At 44.4% G+C, this 17,040-nt stretch overlaps 1 protein-coding gene across 2 annotated transcripts in view; it reads right to left on the bottom strand.

Moving 5' to 3' along the window:
• Positions 1-17,040, bottom strand: part of pxdn (peroxidasin) — a 68,063-nt gene that overhangs the window by 32,827 nt on the left and 18,196 nt on the right. For both annotated transcript variants that reach the window (XM_031876830.1, XM_031876831.1), the window contains 10 exons: positions 14,445-14,516; positions 12,449-12,520; positions 11,379-11,548; positions 8,493-8,610; positions 7,722-7,891; positions 6,435-6,707; positions 5,719-5,994; positions 3,900-4,012; positions 3,472-3,628; positions 1,973-2,081 (listed from right to left, as the gene is read on the bottom strand). In XM_031876830.1, coding sequence (XP_031732690.1) covers positions 1,973-2,081; positions 3,472-3,628; positions 3,900-4,012; positions 5,719-5,994; positions 6,435-6,707; positions 7,722-7,891; positions 8,493-8,610; positions 11,379-11,548; positions 12,449-12,520; positions 14,445-14,516 — 1,530 coding nt within the window. The remainder of the gene's footprint in view (positions 1-1,972; positions 2,082-3,471; positions 3,629-3,899; positions 4,013-5,718; positions 5,995-6,434; positions 6,708-7,721; positions 7,892-8,492; positions 8,611-11,378; positions 11,549-12,448; positions 12,521-14,444; positions 14,517-17,040) is intronic.

The following is a 17,040-nucleotide window of genomic DNA, read 5'->3' as shown; positions in this document are numbered from 1 at the left end:
ATACATACATATATATATATATATATATATATATATATATATGTATATATATATATATATACATACATTTTATCTTCCTCCTACAGTGACAACACTAACATTGGTGTGAACAGCTGTTGGCTATTGTTTTTTCCTGGGAAAATGTCTGCTAATAGTATTTGATAATTTGGCAAAGCTGGTGTCACAAATGCAATTTGTTCCTATAATGAACAGCTGTTGTCGTCAACAAACACCACTCAAGGTTTAACTGTTTGACACTAGCAGCAGCACAGCTAACGTGCTTTACGATCAGAGGAACAAATGCTACTAGTTCTTCTCCTGATGCGCTCTCATTCTCTAATGTCATTCTGGATTCTCCGTTATATCCAAACCATGTCTGAAGACCCAGGTGCCATCAGCCAAGGAGGAGGCTGCCTCTTAATCTGTGATCGCCATTAAAGGGAGCTGGAAATCCCCTGATCTCAATTTAGGTTACCACTGTGAGTTCATGTGTGCGCTTCTCCTCTTCATGTGTGTCTCTGTGTATACGTATGTGTTTGTGCATGCATGTGTGGGCAGAGTGCATTCGTGAGCAATGCCAAGAAAAACACAGCTGCTAACCACATCATTCAACAGGATAGAAAGTCTTATGAGCGACATTGAAACCAGCTACAGTGCATCTCTCAGTCAGTCATCTATCAACAGTGACGGGGTGAATGAAAAACCGATTAACAAAGACCTCAAGACACAATCATTTCCTTTATCATCCCCAACATGTTTACGTTGATGCACAGAAGAAAAAGAGATTGATAAAGATTGGTTGGCAAGCAGTCACAAATATTGACTGCAACTGTCAGAATAACTGGCTGACTGAATGTTTTAGAATGGAGCATTCTGATCTGCATCTTTAAAACTGCAAACCCTGTGCACTGAAACAGGACAGAGCAGCAATACTAGCAGCCCTTCTGAATGGCCACACTCTCTCCCTGAAGGCTCTGACTCAGACTTCGAACATGCAGGTCATGTCCCAAGATGATGTGAGACAAGCCCTTCGTATCCTAACTGAGGCCCAATGGGCATGTAGCTCTGGACCGAGACTACAGAGTTACATAGTTCAATTAGTCCAAATGTAAAAGGACTAATGACAAACTATAGCTGCAGAGTGCTGCTCTCTTTTGCTTGGTTACAATCTATCAAAGAAGCATTCAGTTTAAAGACATACACATTACATTTACATAAATATATTTAATACATTAAATGCAAGTCTCATTAAAAGCACTGCCTCTCCACAAGATGTTCTTCAGTGCAGACATTGTATAGAGAGAACGTACATTACAAATCAGAGTCACATGACTGAGTGAATGATAAGCTCACATATTTGTGATTAAACCCCCAAAATGTGTCTTTACGATACTGTACAAAAGTGCTCCTCGGCTAGATGCCTCATTTTCACTGCATGCTTGTGCTGGACTCGTTGTCAGTTGTACGGTGTAATTGACGTAGTGTGAGGTGTAGTTTTGCTGGCTGCCATTTTTTAAATCTGGGTTGAGTGAATAAGAAGCTTGTGGTGAATATTGACAGTAGCTTGACTATTTAAAGAAGCTGGTCTGCAGGACGTCGAGGATGTTGAGCTGGTCGAGATTCTCTTTGACCAATCAGCCGTCTGCAGCATTTTATCTCAACCTTGTATCGGCTCAGCTGGCTTCCAACCGAGACCGAACCTCAGTACTATCCACAACCAGAACAATGGTTACATATAATTTACATAAATTATATTTAATATTGATGACAGATGAAGATCTGTGTACCAAAACGCTATCATTAAATAGCTCTGACTGCAGGTGTGCTGAAGTCTTTCTGTTGGTCTTAATAAGTGTAGCATTCATTAGAAACTATTCCTTACTGCTAACATATAATGAACAGCATGGCTTTTTGATTCAATCACTTGAGTGTGAAGACCTCAGAGTCACTGAGTGAGTTTCTAGTAACTTACCCATCAAAGAGACGTCTCCTTGTTGACTCAATAGCGCTGTCCACAGTACGGATGGCCTGCTCTATGGACGTGCTCACAAAGGTGTCGCCCTGTCGGCTGACTGCAGGAACTGTTGTCACACAGAAACAGAACCAAGTATAAAACAAATGAAATACATTTGGACCTAAGATTTGAATGGGGCATATACAAAGTTGCTTTATTTCTTTTCCACTTTTATGTTTCTGTCAAGTTCCATTAAACTTCTCATTTAAAGATTCTCTATATGACATTCAGAGCATTAATACAGCAGCAAATAACTACCGTCGATGTAGAGGAGTAATGTCTACCTGAGCAGAGTGAAGGCACTCTGCCTCTGTGTGTGCATAGTGCACATGGGCGTGTCCCACCGGCTAGCTAATGACCACCGCTCTGCACTGCTCTCATACGGTGGTTACAGCTGAGGAGACCGTCCTGACCATTGACGCTGTCGCAGTTCCCCCTCAGGTAAACACCGATAGCTCTGTCAGCACTGTTGCTGCTGTTAGCACTGTTTGCACTGTTAGTTGCTACTGACGGCTCAGCCGGCACCATGCTGAGAGCCATGTGGAAGCAATACATTCATTTCATTTCTTATTAAGCACCATTTAAATGTTTATTTTTTAAAGTATCGATGCTATTTACACAACCCAGTGCCATTGCATTTCATGTTCTAACAAACAGTGACTGTGGCTCAGTGGTAGAGCGGGTTGTCCTTCAATCAGCGGTTCGATCCCCGGCTCCACTAGTCCATGTTGCTATGTTCTTGGACAAGACACTTAGCCCCTCGTTGCTCCCGTAGCTGAGCCTACGGTGTGTGAATGTCTATGTATGGTTAGTTAGTCCTGATGGGCAGCTGGCACCTCGCATGGTAGCATACAATCAGTGTGTGAATGTGTGTGAATGGGGAAATAATGACTCGAAGTGTTGCATTGAGTGCTATACAAGTAGTCCATTTACCAGTAATCAGGAAATGCAGCTTAGGTTACTATAAGCGACTGAACCTTCTAAGGTGATGCAGTTCAGCTCATACATTTGCAGTGAATATAATATTTTCGTCTTAGTGTGCCATTGAACACAGTGAGATTGCAACGTGAGGACTAAGAGAGTCCAAAAACAAGTGAGAACATTGACACAGTTTACGGTTGACTAGCAGAGTGCTGGGTCTGACCTGAGAAGTCTCAGCAGGAAACACCAACACACGCAGGGAAGAGCTGACCCGTTTCACAGCTTACAAATTATCTTCCAACTTTCTCTTCTTTTTACCTCAATTAGTTCCTCCCTCATGACTTAAGCTATCAAATTATTAGAGCATTTACTCTTAATACATTCATATTACAAAAAACATAGTTCACCTTTCATCAGAAATGTGACCAAATTTGATACAGCATCGATGAGCAACATACCAACTTACTCTCTAATATGGTGCACCACCTGATCCCGCCCCTTACGCAGAAAGTGAGAATAGACAGCAACACCTTTACCTGTGACAGTAAGCACCATGCTGGCAACCTGGTAGCCGATGGGATTGCGGGCGACACACTCGTAGCGTCCAGCGTCAGCAGTGCCCACGTCCTTCACCTCTAGATACCCCTCAGAGCTGATGTGGAACTTGCCACTCTCTGTCACCTGTACACCATCCTGAGAGAGAGAGGGGGCGGAGCAAAGTGGAGCAGTCATGACCATGGGAGGTAGCATGTGGAGGGGTGTATGGGACCTGTTATGTAAATTTGTTTTTGGATGGAAACTTGAACAACTTCAACACATTGATCACTGAGTTACTTCATTGTCATTATTTGCATTAGCTAATATAATGACAAATAAAGTAAGCACACAACAGTCCCTTCTTTTCTCACTGTTCTCATTCGGCCTCTGCACCAATGAGGTGACAACAGGAGCTCTATCGTCTAACCTTGTTCCAGGTGAGGACAGGCTGTGGCTGGCCCTGAGCGCTGCAGGGAATCTGGACGTCCTGGCCAGACTCCACCGTCAGGTCCCTTGGAGCATTTGTGAAAACAGGCGTTACTGAATGAGTTAAAACATACACACACACATACACACGTGTTAATGATTATGCTCCGGTGTTCAAAGTACTGTACATGTAACAACTGCATTTTATAGGCCATCATAGCAGACATGAAACCCTGAGATGTATCTTTGTGTTTTGGTGTCCTGCATATGCTCACAAAACACACACACACTCAGTGTTTGTGTTACAACTGTAGTCGCTATTTTTCTTCCCTCTATTACAGAGCTGCAAAATGTTCAACATCTTACAGTCTGTGTGGAGTTCAAAGGGAGATGAAGGCAGACTGTATGTGGAAAAGGAAATAATGCGTTGCTTCATGTGGTAACAAATAAAGCAATGGGCAGTTGCTCATAGGGGAACATAGTTATGCTGCAATTCATAAAGTGGTTTTCCTTTTTTTTCCCCCACTTTCAACATATTGTGTGAGCAGTGTCTCTCATTTATTGTTTTTAAATGATGAACTTTACCACACAGACGAGATACATACACTCAGTCATTTTTCAATTACATGACGTGGATAGAGCTGTTTTCCATTTGTGTACAGAGATTGAGTAGGTCAGCAGTCACTGAACCCCCCGCACACAAACACAGTGTTGAGCATTGTTCTAGAGTGAGTCATTGTGTTATAGGGCCTAACATTCAGGATACAACCCTTCCGCAGCTGAGGTGTTGTTGGGTGAGAGAGGGTGGATATTTGCCCCCCCACACACCATGTTCAAATTCCTTCAGGGTTCCCATGCAGCAGGCAGCAGTGAGCCACCTGGCCATGGGAAAATCCCACAAGTTTTAGAAACAGAGAGTGGGGAGGGAGGCAGTTTCATAGTAGTCCGACACCAATTAACTGCCTTTAAATCAAAGTTGAACTTTCTAAAACACAAGGTTCACTGCAGTGTACAGTACACAGCATCACAGCTGCAGGCAATGTGGAAGTGGCGTGTGCTGTAACCATTTCGGCTACCAGGGTACTCCAAAACAGTTCATATTATCAAGAGGGACACTGAAATCTGTCTCATCCAAAGAAAATAAATCACATCTTGTCAATCCCTGCTTTTGCTTTCCTCTAATGCTTTGTCTATTCCTCTGCACAGCGCTCTTAGACGAAGGCAGCCATCATGGTTGTGGGGCCATTATGCAACGTGTACTTTGTGCCATGTTAACAGCCATTACTACATGGAAAAACATGGTGTCATCACAGGATTACAGACTGCCATGCTTTCCTGTGCTATGTCAAGCCTGTCATTTCAGCCACACACGCACGCACGCACGCACGCACGCACGCGCGCACGCGCACACGTGCACACACACACACACACACACACACACACAAAAAGAGAGAAGCAGTGAGACACACTAACTTATATATGTCTTTCATATCTTTCAATGTAAATAAGCATTGTTTAATAGAAGATTTGCATGTGAAAATGTCAAATTATCTGTGAATGGAGAGTACTGCACCACTCCAACGCTCTTCACATTTTACCACCAACCACTCCCCTCGTCCTCCTCCTACACAAACATGCAATGTTTGACGAGGGCCTTTCAGCAGCCAAATATTTTACTTTTCTGTCTTACAGAACAGATTGGATTCCACGTTAACCACTGCAGTGGATCTTCACCAGCAGATTAATGGCACCTGACCTAGTGTAGCTGTGACCTGAAGGATCTTTTTGCTTCAAGTACACATGGTCACTTTGAAGCTCACCTCTTTGCTGGATGCTCAGTTGCACAGCGGTGCGCACAGTCCCCACGGGGCTGACCGCCTGGCACTCATACTGGCCCTCGTCGTGGGCCGCCACCCGAGTGATGCGGAGAGTGCCAGAGGCCAGGACCACGTGACGGCGGTCTAGGGGTAACGGACTGCCCCCACGTGTCCAGGCAATCACCGGCTGGGGGTAACCACTTGCCTCACAGGGGAAGTCCACCGTGTGACCCTCCAGGATTGACTGGTCCTGTGGAGTGACTGTGAACTGGGGGATCGCTGTGGGCAAAGATATGACAATGAAATGTGGCTTCATAGGAGCCTTTACTTGCCATGACACACTCAGGACACATTACGGAGCTGTTAGACCCCTGAACACATACAGTGGTACGTCCAGGGGATAAGTCAGTTAGAGGAAATGTGAGCAATATAACAATTTATGATCAGGATAATAGCATGAAAAATCACAGTGTGTCAAATTGTCTAGTGTGAATATATTTTTCCATCTATGAAACACTTTGTTTTATGAATAAAGACGTTTTGGTTTTTAACGTTTCTAATAAATCCCAAGTTGTAGATTGCAGAAAACACAAGATCCAAATGCAGGAGGATATCACAAGCAATGACAAGTTTCAAAAAAGCAACTGCATCAATTTTATATTAAATCCAAATGCCCAAGTCTATTCACCTAACAGAGACAAGTGAATTCTGATTCCTACCTTGTACAATGATATACGCCGTAGCGTGGATGGTATCAACATTATTGGAGGCAAAACAGGTGTACTGTCCCCCATCCGCCTGGTCCACGTTCTGGATATAAAGCCCTCCGGAGGGGGTGATGGTGATGCGGGCGTCGTTGGGCAGAGGTGTGCGATCGCCCTTTGTCCAGGACACCCGGGGCTGCGGCTGGCCTGTGGCGCTACACTCCAGAGTCACACTCTCTCCCACCAGCACCTCAGTGTTCTGGGGCTGGATCACAAAACTTGGCCGTACTGGTGGAAAAGCATGAGGGGGGGAGGGGAGAACGTGGGAATGGAGTTACATTAATTAGGTGAGAGGGGACAACATTTTTCATCTGGGTTTCTGGTTTGAGTAACTTCAGGGTATTAGGAAGCTAGTGGTGACCGAAATAAATGTTCAAAAGAAAGCTGTTGAGCCAAAAGGTTGTGCGTCTGCAGGGTCAGTTCATACACAAACATCTATTTCTGTAATCAACGGCACTCTGACTACTGCAAAAGCAACTTCCTACATGCATCACAATATATGGTGGAGTCCTGTCCATGTTTGGCCAGTGATTACAGTGGAGTCACAGGAAATATGTACACAACTAGAGGCCGAGTGTTTACAATCACACAGAGACAGGAAATGCTCAACATCTGCTCTCAGAAACGGTTCCTTAACAAGGGGCCGTCGCCAGGGCCATCCGTCACCCCGGTGATGACCCTCGGGTCATCTAGAGACAGCCGCGCTAATCTCCCCCAGCGGCAGCTATTGGCACCGTGAGTGATTGTGTGAGAGACGGAGGACAGAATGAACTTGTGTGTGTGTGTGTGTAAGTATGTGGGAGATAGATTTCACATGAAAGCCAGCGGGCTTTGCTCACTGCTCAGTGAGACATCCTAGATATTTAACCTATTGAACTCTAAGGGTAACATAGGTGCTACTCACAGTGCAGACACCGTGCTATATTCTGATAACACAAAGAGGTCATATCATGTTTGTCAAGAAGTCATTCAGGAAGCCTCATCATGTTGTTCAAAATGTCATCAGTCTGTTTCAACCCCAACAAACATGAGAATACAAAAGTCAACAAATGCAGTAGATTTAAGTTGGATTGGACAAATTCTGTTGTGAAAGATTTGTTTTTGCCAGTGTGATGTAAGCGTGATCCAAAGTGATTAGCCTGGACATCGACATAATTGAGAATTCTGCATGCACGATGCAGCTTTAGCAGTTAGTAGGTTGCCTGTGGTGTGCAGAGGTTGAGATTAAAAGCAAACACTTACAGGGGGCTCCAAAGTATCGCAGCGTGACCTGTGAAGTCTTGACCTCGCCGGCCACGTTTTTGGCCATGCACTGGTAGACTCCCTGGTCTGTCTCCCTGGTGTCCTGAATCATCAGCGTCCCGTCTTCCAGTAGGTTCAGACGACTGTCGTCACGCATGTTCAGAGCATTGCTGTCAGGAGCGCACAGAGATGCACATCACAACCGATTAAACAGAAATCAGTATGCGTATGCAGTCTATTCACATACATACTCATACTCTCTTTTGAATATTCCACTAAATCATTATTGGCATAATCCCAACATTTCTACAATGGGAAATGCAATGTCAGAACTTGGCAACTTCTGTTTAATTCATTCCAAATGTCAACAATTTATGGGACTTAAACACATGTATCAAATCAATCTTTCAAATGAAACTAGCTTCATAAAGCTGATTCTGATTCTAACTAGAATTACCGCCTCATGGTTGTATGCCTTCGCCAATCAGTCCAGTATCAGTTATTATCCATGTCTGTCACAAAATGTCAACGCTTCATTATTTTATCCTATTTGACATTTGAGCAAAAATGTCTTAATTAACATATCCTTGGTTTGTGACCAAGAATGTGTTTGCTGAGGTCACAGTGACCTTTTGACCACAGGATTCTAGTCAGTTCCTCCTCAAGGCATTCCTGAGATATCGCATTCACCAGAATAACCAAAACACATCAAAACAGTCAGAGAAGGGAGTCTTTGGTTACTTAACATGGTCATAACATTGAGTGCCTTACTTGTTCCTGAGCCAGATGATCTGTGGTTTCGGGTTGCCTTCAGCCCGACAGGTGAAGTACACAGTGTTCCCCGATGTCACATCGACATCCTGGGGCTCTGAGGTGATCCTAGGTACCTCTGCAGGAGAAGGAAAGATAAAATGATGGGAAGGTAATTGTAGACAGGGTTAAATCCATGTCCATTCATTTGTATGTGCCTGTACTGTATGGTGAGCCAACCAGTCTGTCGTTGAACCAAGCCTCTAGTGAATGTGTCTAGTCTTTCCAAGTCTGAAGCCAGTCATCATTTCGAGGCAGATCTTCAGAAGCAGTTTAGACCAATAGGAGACTATCCTCTGGCTATACTTCCTGAGCTGCCACATCCAAAGATTACTGACACTGTCAGTTCCTCAGCCTGAGCTTTAGAATAGTCTAGCTCAACTACCTCAACTAACCACTGTGTGTGCAGGCGTTGCCTGATGGGGCTATTAGAAGTTCTCTTAAGTTAAGATCAGGGTGTGCCACTGCAGTACAAATCACTCCTGAGGAAATCATGGAAACTGTCTCTAGTGTTAGACCCAGACCTTGACGATTGAGTGTATTTTATTCGTTGGCCACATATTGTTCTTCCACAAGACCTTACAAGCATGTCCGTACTAACACACAGACGCTGAGACGAGGAATATGCCCCAATAGAAAGTCAACATGCAGCACACCCTGTACATATGGTGGAACAATTTCAGAACTACTCTTTCAAACACCAATCTGCTAAACAGAGAATAGTCCACGGGATGGGGGTGAATCTGTGTACACCTGCAGGTAAACCAAACGCAAACTCATAAAAAGCTTCTGGAATATCAACCCATCTCTTCTCTTACCACCATATTATTCCACACTGGGGATTGTAATTGCGGTAACCCAGCCTCCATCGTGGTCCAATGAGGAGTCAAGACAGGCTCATCAGATACCACTTGTGCAGAGAGGGGGCACTTCATCTGAAGAAGGGCGGCTGTTTTGACAGCTGTTCCACTCGCCGTGCATCGTTCAACCTCGTTCACAGGGGGAACTTCATCCGTCTTGCTATGCGGACGGATGAAGTGGAGGGGGTAAGTTTGAGCAGGAATGGGCAAGTTGGTGCCATCAAATTAGCTGCTGAGAAAATAAATGTGGTTGGGTTACAGTCAGCTGCCAACTGGCCCGCCTGCCTGGCTCAGACTAAAGCATTCAGTGGGAGCTGGAGGAAACACAGAGCTTAGACGGTTGGATTTACTGCAGGAGCTAACCGCCTGTTATAGACACCAAGCCAACATGTGCCAGACAGACTTTCTTTTCTACTTGCAGTTAAGCAGCATCAGTGCACTTAAACCTGTGCTTAATCAGTCTTACTTTTGGCTTGTAAAGCTTGCAAGTGATACAAGTGATAAACATATAATAAATGTATTCATCCTATTAATCGTACATGTTATCCTGCATTGCGGTGGGTCGTTGTTTTTGTTTTTGTCATGTTGTTTGTTTTTCAGTACATTTTCCAAAAATATAAAACACAAGAACAGCTAAGCATCCCTCCCAACATGGAACAATACAGCCTTCAAAGCTGCAGAACATCTTCTGTCAGCACAATATTACAGAAATCTCACGAATCATTGAGAGTGAAGAGATGTTATCATTTGATGAGTTCAGAGGGAGATACATATTCAACATGAACGCTTCCCTTTCCCAATAAAAACCGTAAGACTATAATTAGAGACACTTTAAACTCAGACAAAGGTCGTCTCAAGTCTGTATAGGTTGATAATTTACTTCTCTTCCAATTTCAGCATTCGGGCCCAATGAGAATAGGACGTAGAGGTTTCATTCCCCTCTGCAGATTGGGACAAAATATTGAGGGAGTCTTTAGTAATATGAGTAAGTAAGATACAGAATGATCGTATTTAAAAACCTACACAGAGCTTAAATCCCTCCCTCCAGACTTAACAAATGGATCCAAGCTGATCTAAGCTCTGCTGGCATGGTTGTGGTCAAGCAGGTACCAATACATACATATGACCACCAATACAGATAATTACCCTCATGGTATGTGTTGTCAGTGTATAGTGTTTTGTTCTGTAACTACACCCTGTATAGATGACGAAATGGACTAAAAACAATGACATGACAAGGCTGTGGACGCCCCATCACAACATCCCACCCATGCATGTGTGCATACATATCATACACTGCCAGATCCCAACACTAAGCAGCTGCTGGTGGACTGATACTGGAGAGACCAGAGGCCAAAGGGGGTCCTGACTGACTTCTACCAAGACTAGAGACACATCTGGTGGTGTATGAAGAGTGAACCAGCTGGGTGCCTGCAGATCTCAGACACAAAGAGAGGATACAGCTGTGTCTGTGTCTGTGTCTGTACGGGTGAGACAGGGTGACTATGCATACCTGCTATTTGTTATTTGCTGGCAGGAGGGCTGTAGGTTTTGTATGTGGACTGAGTTGTGGTTTAAGTTAGGAGAGCATGTATAGGAATAGAAACATGGAAACCACATGCGTGCTGCTGGGCAACCACGTGTGTGCAGTATGGCTTTACGTGTGTTTCAAAAGTCGTCCATTGTAAAACTAAATGAGGTTTCAAAAAGGAGGCTTTTAATAACCAGTCAGAGTGCTTTCTTTACATAGTGCCTAGTCGCTGCTATTAATGTTGCAGCAGGTTTAGGTTGCACAGCTGGGCCTGAGGGGGAGAGGTGGCAATGCAATGGAACAGCTGAAAACAGCTTCTTAATTATATTTGACATTATACCTAAAAGTGATTGATTTATGAAGACCCTGCTATTCTCAGACCACCCCCCCAGCAAACATTCCGTGATATTGCGGGATTGTCATGCTCAGTGGGAAGTCTGGTTATGTTCTCCGTACCACAGTTGAGCTCCTCTGCGGTGAGCGTTGCCACCGATCTGCCCTGTAGGCGGCTGGGGTAGTCGCAGGTGGCAGCAGCTTGAGCATTGCCCGACTCAGCGTAATGCTTCAGAAGGTCAGCCAGCCACAGCAGCTCACAGTCACAGTTTAACGCATTGGAATCCAGTCGCCTGAACACACAGACAACACAGACACGCAGACACACAGCAGGAGATGTAGTCCATCAATAAAGCATATATATGACTTGTAGCTGTGGAGTTGTGCATGTAGCGGTGCTGTGTAAACCCTCTCTGGTAGTTAATGAACTCAAACTGGTCTGGCATAGCCAGGCCCAGCTCAGTCCAAACATGAGGCTCAGCAGGGCCATGTTGGAAGACTCTGTGCTGCTGCCGTGGGAAACTATCTCTCTGCTTGGCCTCCTCCTCTGGCAACTGATCCAGCTTTCAGTTCTACCACAATGTGACCCTTATTCAAGTGTGTTGTGAACAAATTAGATTTTTAGTCACATTTATCCTTTCGGGGCCTACGTGATAATATATATCCTCCAACACTACTGCCATCAGTCAACTGCAGCTTCTCTAGTCTTTTTAAGCACTGGCCTACGATCTAACGCATTCTGAAAAAGTCATTTGTGTAAACACAAGAGGGTGGAAAACAATGGGGCCAAACTGCTGATTGTTCTTCGCTACCTGTTGGCTGGAGGAGGTCGGGGTTTAAAGCTGTGTTAGAGATAGTTGGCCTCGTGTTGTAAGACCCCTGAATTCTCATACGTCAGGGGAAATGAAGCATCTTCTTTGCTTTTGTCATCACATCCTGCCCTGCACAGTCCCTTCCATTCTCCGCTGAAGCTGACTCTAACAGAGAATACTAAAACTATGGGAAGGACTGCGCTGATAGAAAGCACCTCGCAGCCAAGGAAGCCTGAGAACCGTGTAGTGTGGTTACATGGCATGTAACTGACAACAGGCCCCTGTTGATACTGAGTGTCATGGGAGTGAGACACAGGAATTGATAGAGACATGCATTCTAACACAGCTGTTCGGGGGTTTGTTGGGGAGATTCCCACTTACAGTCGCTTCATGGCCTGAAGATGAGAGAAAGTTCCCGGGACGAGCTGGGAGATTCTGTTGTTGTGCAAAAACCTGAGTGAGAGAGAGAGAAAAACTGTAAAATGATTTATCAATGTTCATAATATAGCTGGCCAGAAACTAAGAATCCTTTTGTTTTGATTAGCTTAGAGTGAGCCCTTCATATCAAAGGGAGCGTGTCCATGTTTCTACAGTAGCCCAGAACAGATGAACCAGACACTGGCTCTAGAAAGCCTTTCCTGTTTTTACATTACCTGAGAGCCACCGTACTTCTCCGACACACTTGGCCACGGAGGAGTGAGCAGAGGGGTATTGGGTCGGTTACAATCGGCAACCTCATCACTAGATGCCACTAAATCCTATGCACTGTGACTTTAAATAACTAAATCCAGATAACCATTGATGCAGCTCTTCGTCTTCTATCCCGACCTGTAGGAATCGATCTACAGATATGCCCTCTGGACACTTTGACCGTGACCATGGAGATATTCCCCAACAAGTCACTCAGAGTGTGCATCTGGGGCTTCTTTCCCTCCCCTTTCCACCATGACTGGCAGGTGTCCCTCCTTCTTCTCTTACTCTCCAGTGACTGGGAAGTATGGATACACTGGGCAGCCACTGGCCCATAAACAGGGACAATGAAACAGGAATTTAAGGACTTTATTCAACCCTTACACATCTGGTGGAGAGTTTTAGAAGAAGAGGCGACAGTACATGTGCACGTTGTCAAGAAAGTTTATATCCAGAGCGTTCGTAGGCAGCTAACAGACTATATATAAGACATTAATAGGGTTGTAATGGACCATTGATCCGTACTGACCCCATTGAAATGATTATTGGGACAGCGGCAAAAACAATAAATAGTCTGGCGCCTCGTAGAGCAGCTGCGTGATACGATCTGAACCGTGAGCTTTATGATCCGTTTTATGACCACGAGACATTATGTCAGTCTGTACGCAAGAGAGCCACAGCTTTCAATCATTTACAGAAGCAGCTGATTGACAAAAGATAAAAGCATGTTAACGGAGACATTATTAGTGTGATCAGGCTCAGCAATATTAATATCACTAACGAATTGAATATGAAGTTGACACATTTAAACCGTATACAGATTCCACAGGACAACTCTACACTTAGTACTTAAGGATGATTGAAGTTAAACTCACTATCACAACCCATGACAATATAACCGATAAGCATTCCGGCAGTATATAATCAGGGATCTGATTAACATCATGTTCAGTGGGACATTCCTATCTGTGGTTGCAGTTAGTTCAGCTCTTTGTTTAATGAGGCCAAGATGTGTTCTCAATCCTCAATCCAATCCACGGCTCTGGCTTGAAATTTGTGACCTCATTCAGTTCCACTGGTTTCTTTCTCTCTGACCAATCGTCCCATGTGAGTGTCTCTGGAAGCAGTATAATAAGCAAAGACATGCAAACCCAATACATTTACAGACATAGGTCTGAGTTATCTGTTCAACAGATACAGAGTAGGGAACACTTGCATCAGCTCACAGCTTCATGGGAACTAAATATAAGTCAGGGATCAACCCCCAGAATCTGCTATCATTACCGTATTATTGTCTGAAGCAACGACAAACTAATCTCTGTACTATACAAGGAGCCTCAGAGGCTTGCTAGGAGGCCTTTGGCTGTACTGATTTAAACTGCAGCTGACATTTTACCACAGTAGGTCATTCCAATGTCATGCTAAGCAAAGTCTGGACCTGCCCGACTTGACACTTTTAATTCCATACCAAGTACATCATGTTAGTTATTGCTCTCTGGCTTCCATCAACTGCACTGGTGAATCCAGCGGCGCTGTTGGATCTATTCAGCCATTGATTTATGTCAGCATTTAACTCGGAATCTGCTTCTTCCTCATGAGAATGTTTTTGCTTCTAGGATGGTGTGTGAACTGCGTACAGTACATTTTGTAGGAATCTTAAGGGAATGCTCAGACAGGATGAACTTACAGTCGTTCCAGCTTTGGTAGGTGAGTGAATGATTCTGGTTCCAAAGACTCAATGTTGTTGAAGTGCAGGTACCTGGAGAAGAACAAAGTGTAGACAAAGCACAGTGAAAGTGGATTAGGGCTCCCTGTCTGACTAAAGAGAAGTGCATGGTCCTAGTAGGCCCAAAGAGGTGGGGGTAAATGAGAACACTGACGTGTCCTCCAGTCGTCCCTGTTCACCTGTCCACCCCCGACACTTCATATTACTGAAAATAACCGCCTCAGAAAAGATCTAGCTCTGGGTGAATGCAGCCAGACAGGAGGAATTCGTACATCAGGCATTCATCTTGGACGGTTGATGTACAGGGTCTGAAAGTCTTTGGCTGAAGTTGTAAGTTTGAAATGAGATTGCCCACAGGTGAAACGCAAGCACGGCCATTATCTCATGGAATGCAAAGATAATTTATGCCCCCAAAAGCCTTTGAGCTGAGAAAACATAAATCAAACCATAGGCTGACAAATAAAATGTTATGGAAATGAGATCCAACTGAATGGTAACTGCAACTTCAGGTTCAGTTGGGTGTCTGCTTGTTTAGACAGTCAAAGCAGCAAAACAGACTCAAATACAACATTCCTCTAGATGTCTCCACACATACAAATCCACTTTAGCTTTGTCTGTAAGAACATCTCAACTGTTGATTATTTGCTGTATTGTTACAAGCTGTACTGGACACCCAACAGGATGTCTTTGGGTGTTGTGGAGGAGTCAGAACACAGTACAAGTGAAACACAGAGTGGTTTGATGAAGACAGCAGTAAGATGAGTTCATTTCCCTCTCGGATCAATCAGCATCCCAGTACCACAGTACTTTCATTACACTTTCAATGCTATGTGTGACCCAGTGCAGCTGTTACAACTTTATATAGACATGACATCAAATCAATTAGCTCTGTTTTTATCTGTGATAAGAGGACTAGAAGTTGGGCTGCACAATAGATAGAATATTAATCACGACCACCATTTTGGCTTCACACAACTAAGTGAACATGATGGACCGTGATCTTGATTTTAGAATGTGTGCTCCGCTTACAGAAGACTTTGCAGCATATGAAATCAAGCGCTTTCTAAGCAAGCAGCTGCCAGGAGGCCAGCCAGATGTTTTTGGCTTCACTTTTGTGGAGCTGTCTTGCTGCCGCATACAGCCCGTAATAAACTTTCCTGAAAGAGTAGAAGAGTAATATACTGTATACTACAAAACTGCACTCAACACATGGAAGTCTTATTTTGATGCAAAGAATTTGTACGTTTGCAGGAATGTCAGACAACATGGAAGTAAAAGCAGGGCTGTGTTAATTAAAATGTAAAAGTGCGAAAAAACATTCTGTCCCTAAAAGTAAATGGATAGTAGTAATCTCAATATCAATCAAAACAATGGTGAGTAGGGCTGCACTGTTGCCTCACAGCGAGAGGGCCTGGGTTCAGGTCCCGGGCTGGACGGCCCTTCTGTTTGCATGTTCTCCCCATGTCAGCGTGGGTTCTTCTCTGGGTTCTCAGGCCTCCTCCCACAGTCCAAAGACATGCAGCTCACGTGTTGACTCTAAATGGCCCATAGGTGTAAATGTGAGCGTGAATGGTTGTCTGTCTCTATGTGTCAGCCCTGTGATAGTGTGGAGACCTGTCCAGGGTGAACCCTGCCCACTGTCGGCTGGGATCGGCTCCAGCCCCACCTGCGACCCTGAACAGGATAAGCGGTTCAAGATGATGGATGTATAATCGTGATTATCATTTTGGCCATAATCGTGCAGCCCTAAGACGTCCTACTTTGCATTCAGGTTGCTCTGTCCCTGTGTGAACCCCACTGGCATGCTGATAACATCAACAGACGAGTGGTGGTGGCTCATATATGAATGTAAGTGCATATCGTCTCAAAAATAAGCATGTGACTTCAGGCTCCTGTTGCCCAGTGGGGATGAAGAAGAGCTATTAAAGTATATGCAATCTGGCTCAGAACTTGTCACCCACATATAAAATCCTTCATTGCTGCAGCGAAACTCATAACAGCTGCCAGGCAGGGAGCCTGATGTTGGGATTGGTTTGACGTGGTGAATCGGCCATTTGTTCTCTGTGGAGTGCAGTAAGTCATGGTCTCCTCCTTGGTAAAGGAAATGTCAGCCATATTGATTGTGATAATGACACACTGGCTTATCGACAGACTACAGGGATCATTTCTGCACACAGTGGTCACACAAGTTCTATTACAACTCTGAAAACACAATTGGTATTATTAACATCAATCAACAGTAGCTAGTGTGTTTTTTCTTTTCAAACATGCACGTATATAACAATACAACTTTTGTATTGTTTTTAGTTTTTTAAAAGCAGCACAGAAGTTTCAGAGTGTCGAGACTCACAGGAAGCAGCTTGGTGTGATCACACAGACTGAACGTACAGGACAGCCTTCTGACAAATAAACACTGAGAGCAGGTTACAGCAGCATGGAGCAGAAGAGACGCGAGTCAAGCTTTGCTCTCAGGCAGAAGCTCTGACTCCAGCACCACACTGTGAGCACTACCAGCAGCACACGGCTGGATAACATGCTGTGAGCTTTGCATTGGGGG

This window comes from Anarrhichthys ocellatus, unplaced genomic scaffold (assembly GCF_004355925.1).
Source record: "Anarrhichthys ocellatus isolate YVR2014 unplaced genomic scaffold, GSC_Weel_1.0 scaffold117, whole genome shotgun sequence".
Lineage (NCBI taxonomy): Eukaryota > Metazoa > Chordata > Actinopteri > Perciformes > Anarhichadidae > Anarrhichthys > Anarrhichthys ocellatus.
Note: the sequence above shows the minus strand (reverse complement) of the source record. Positions and strands in the feature narration are given on the sequence as shown.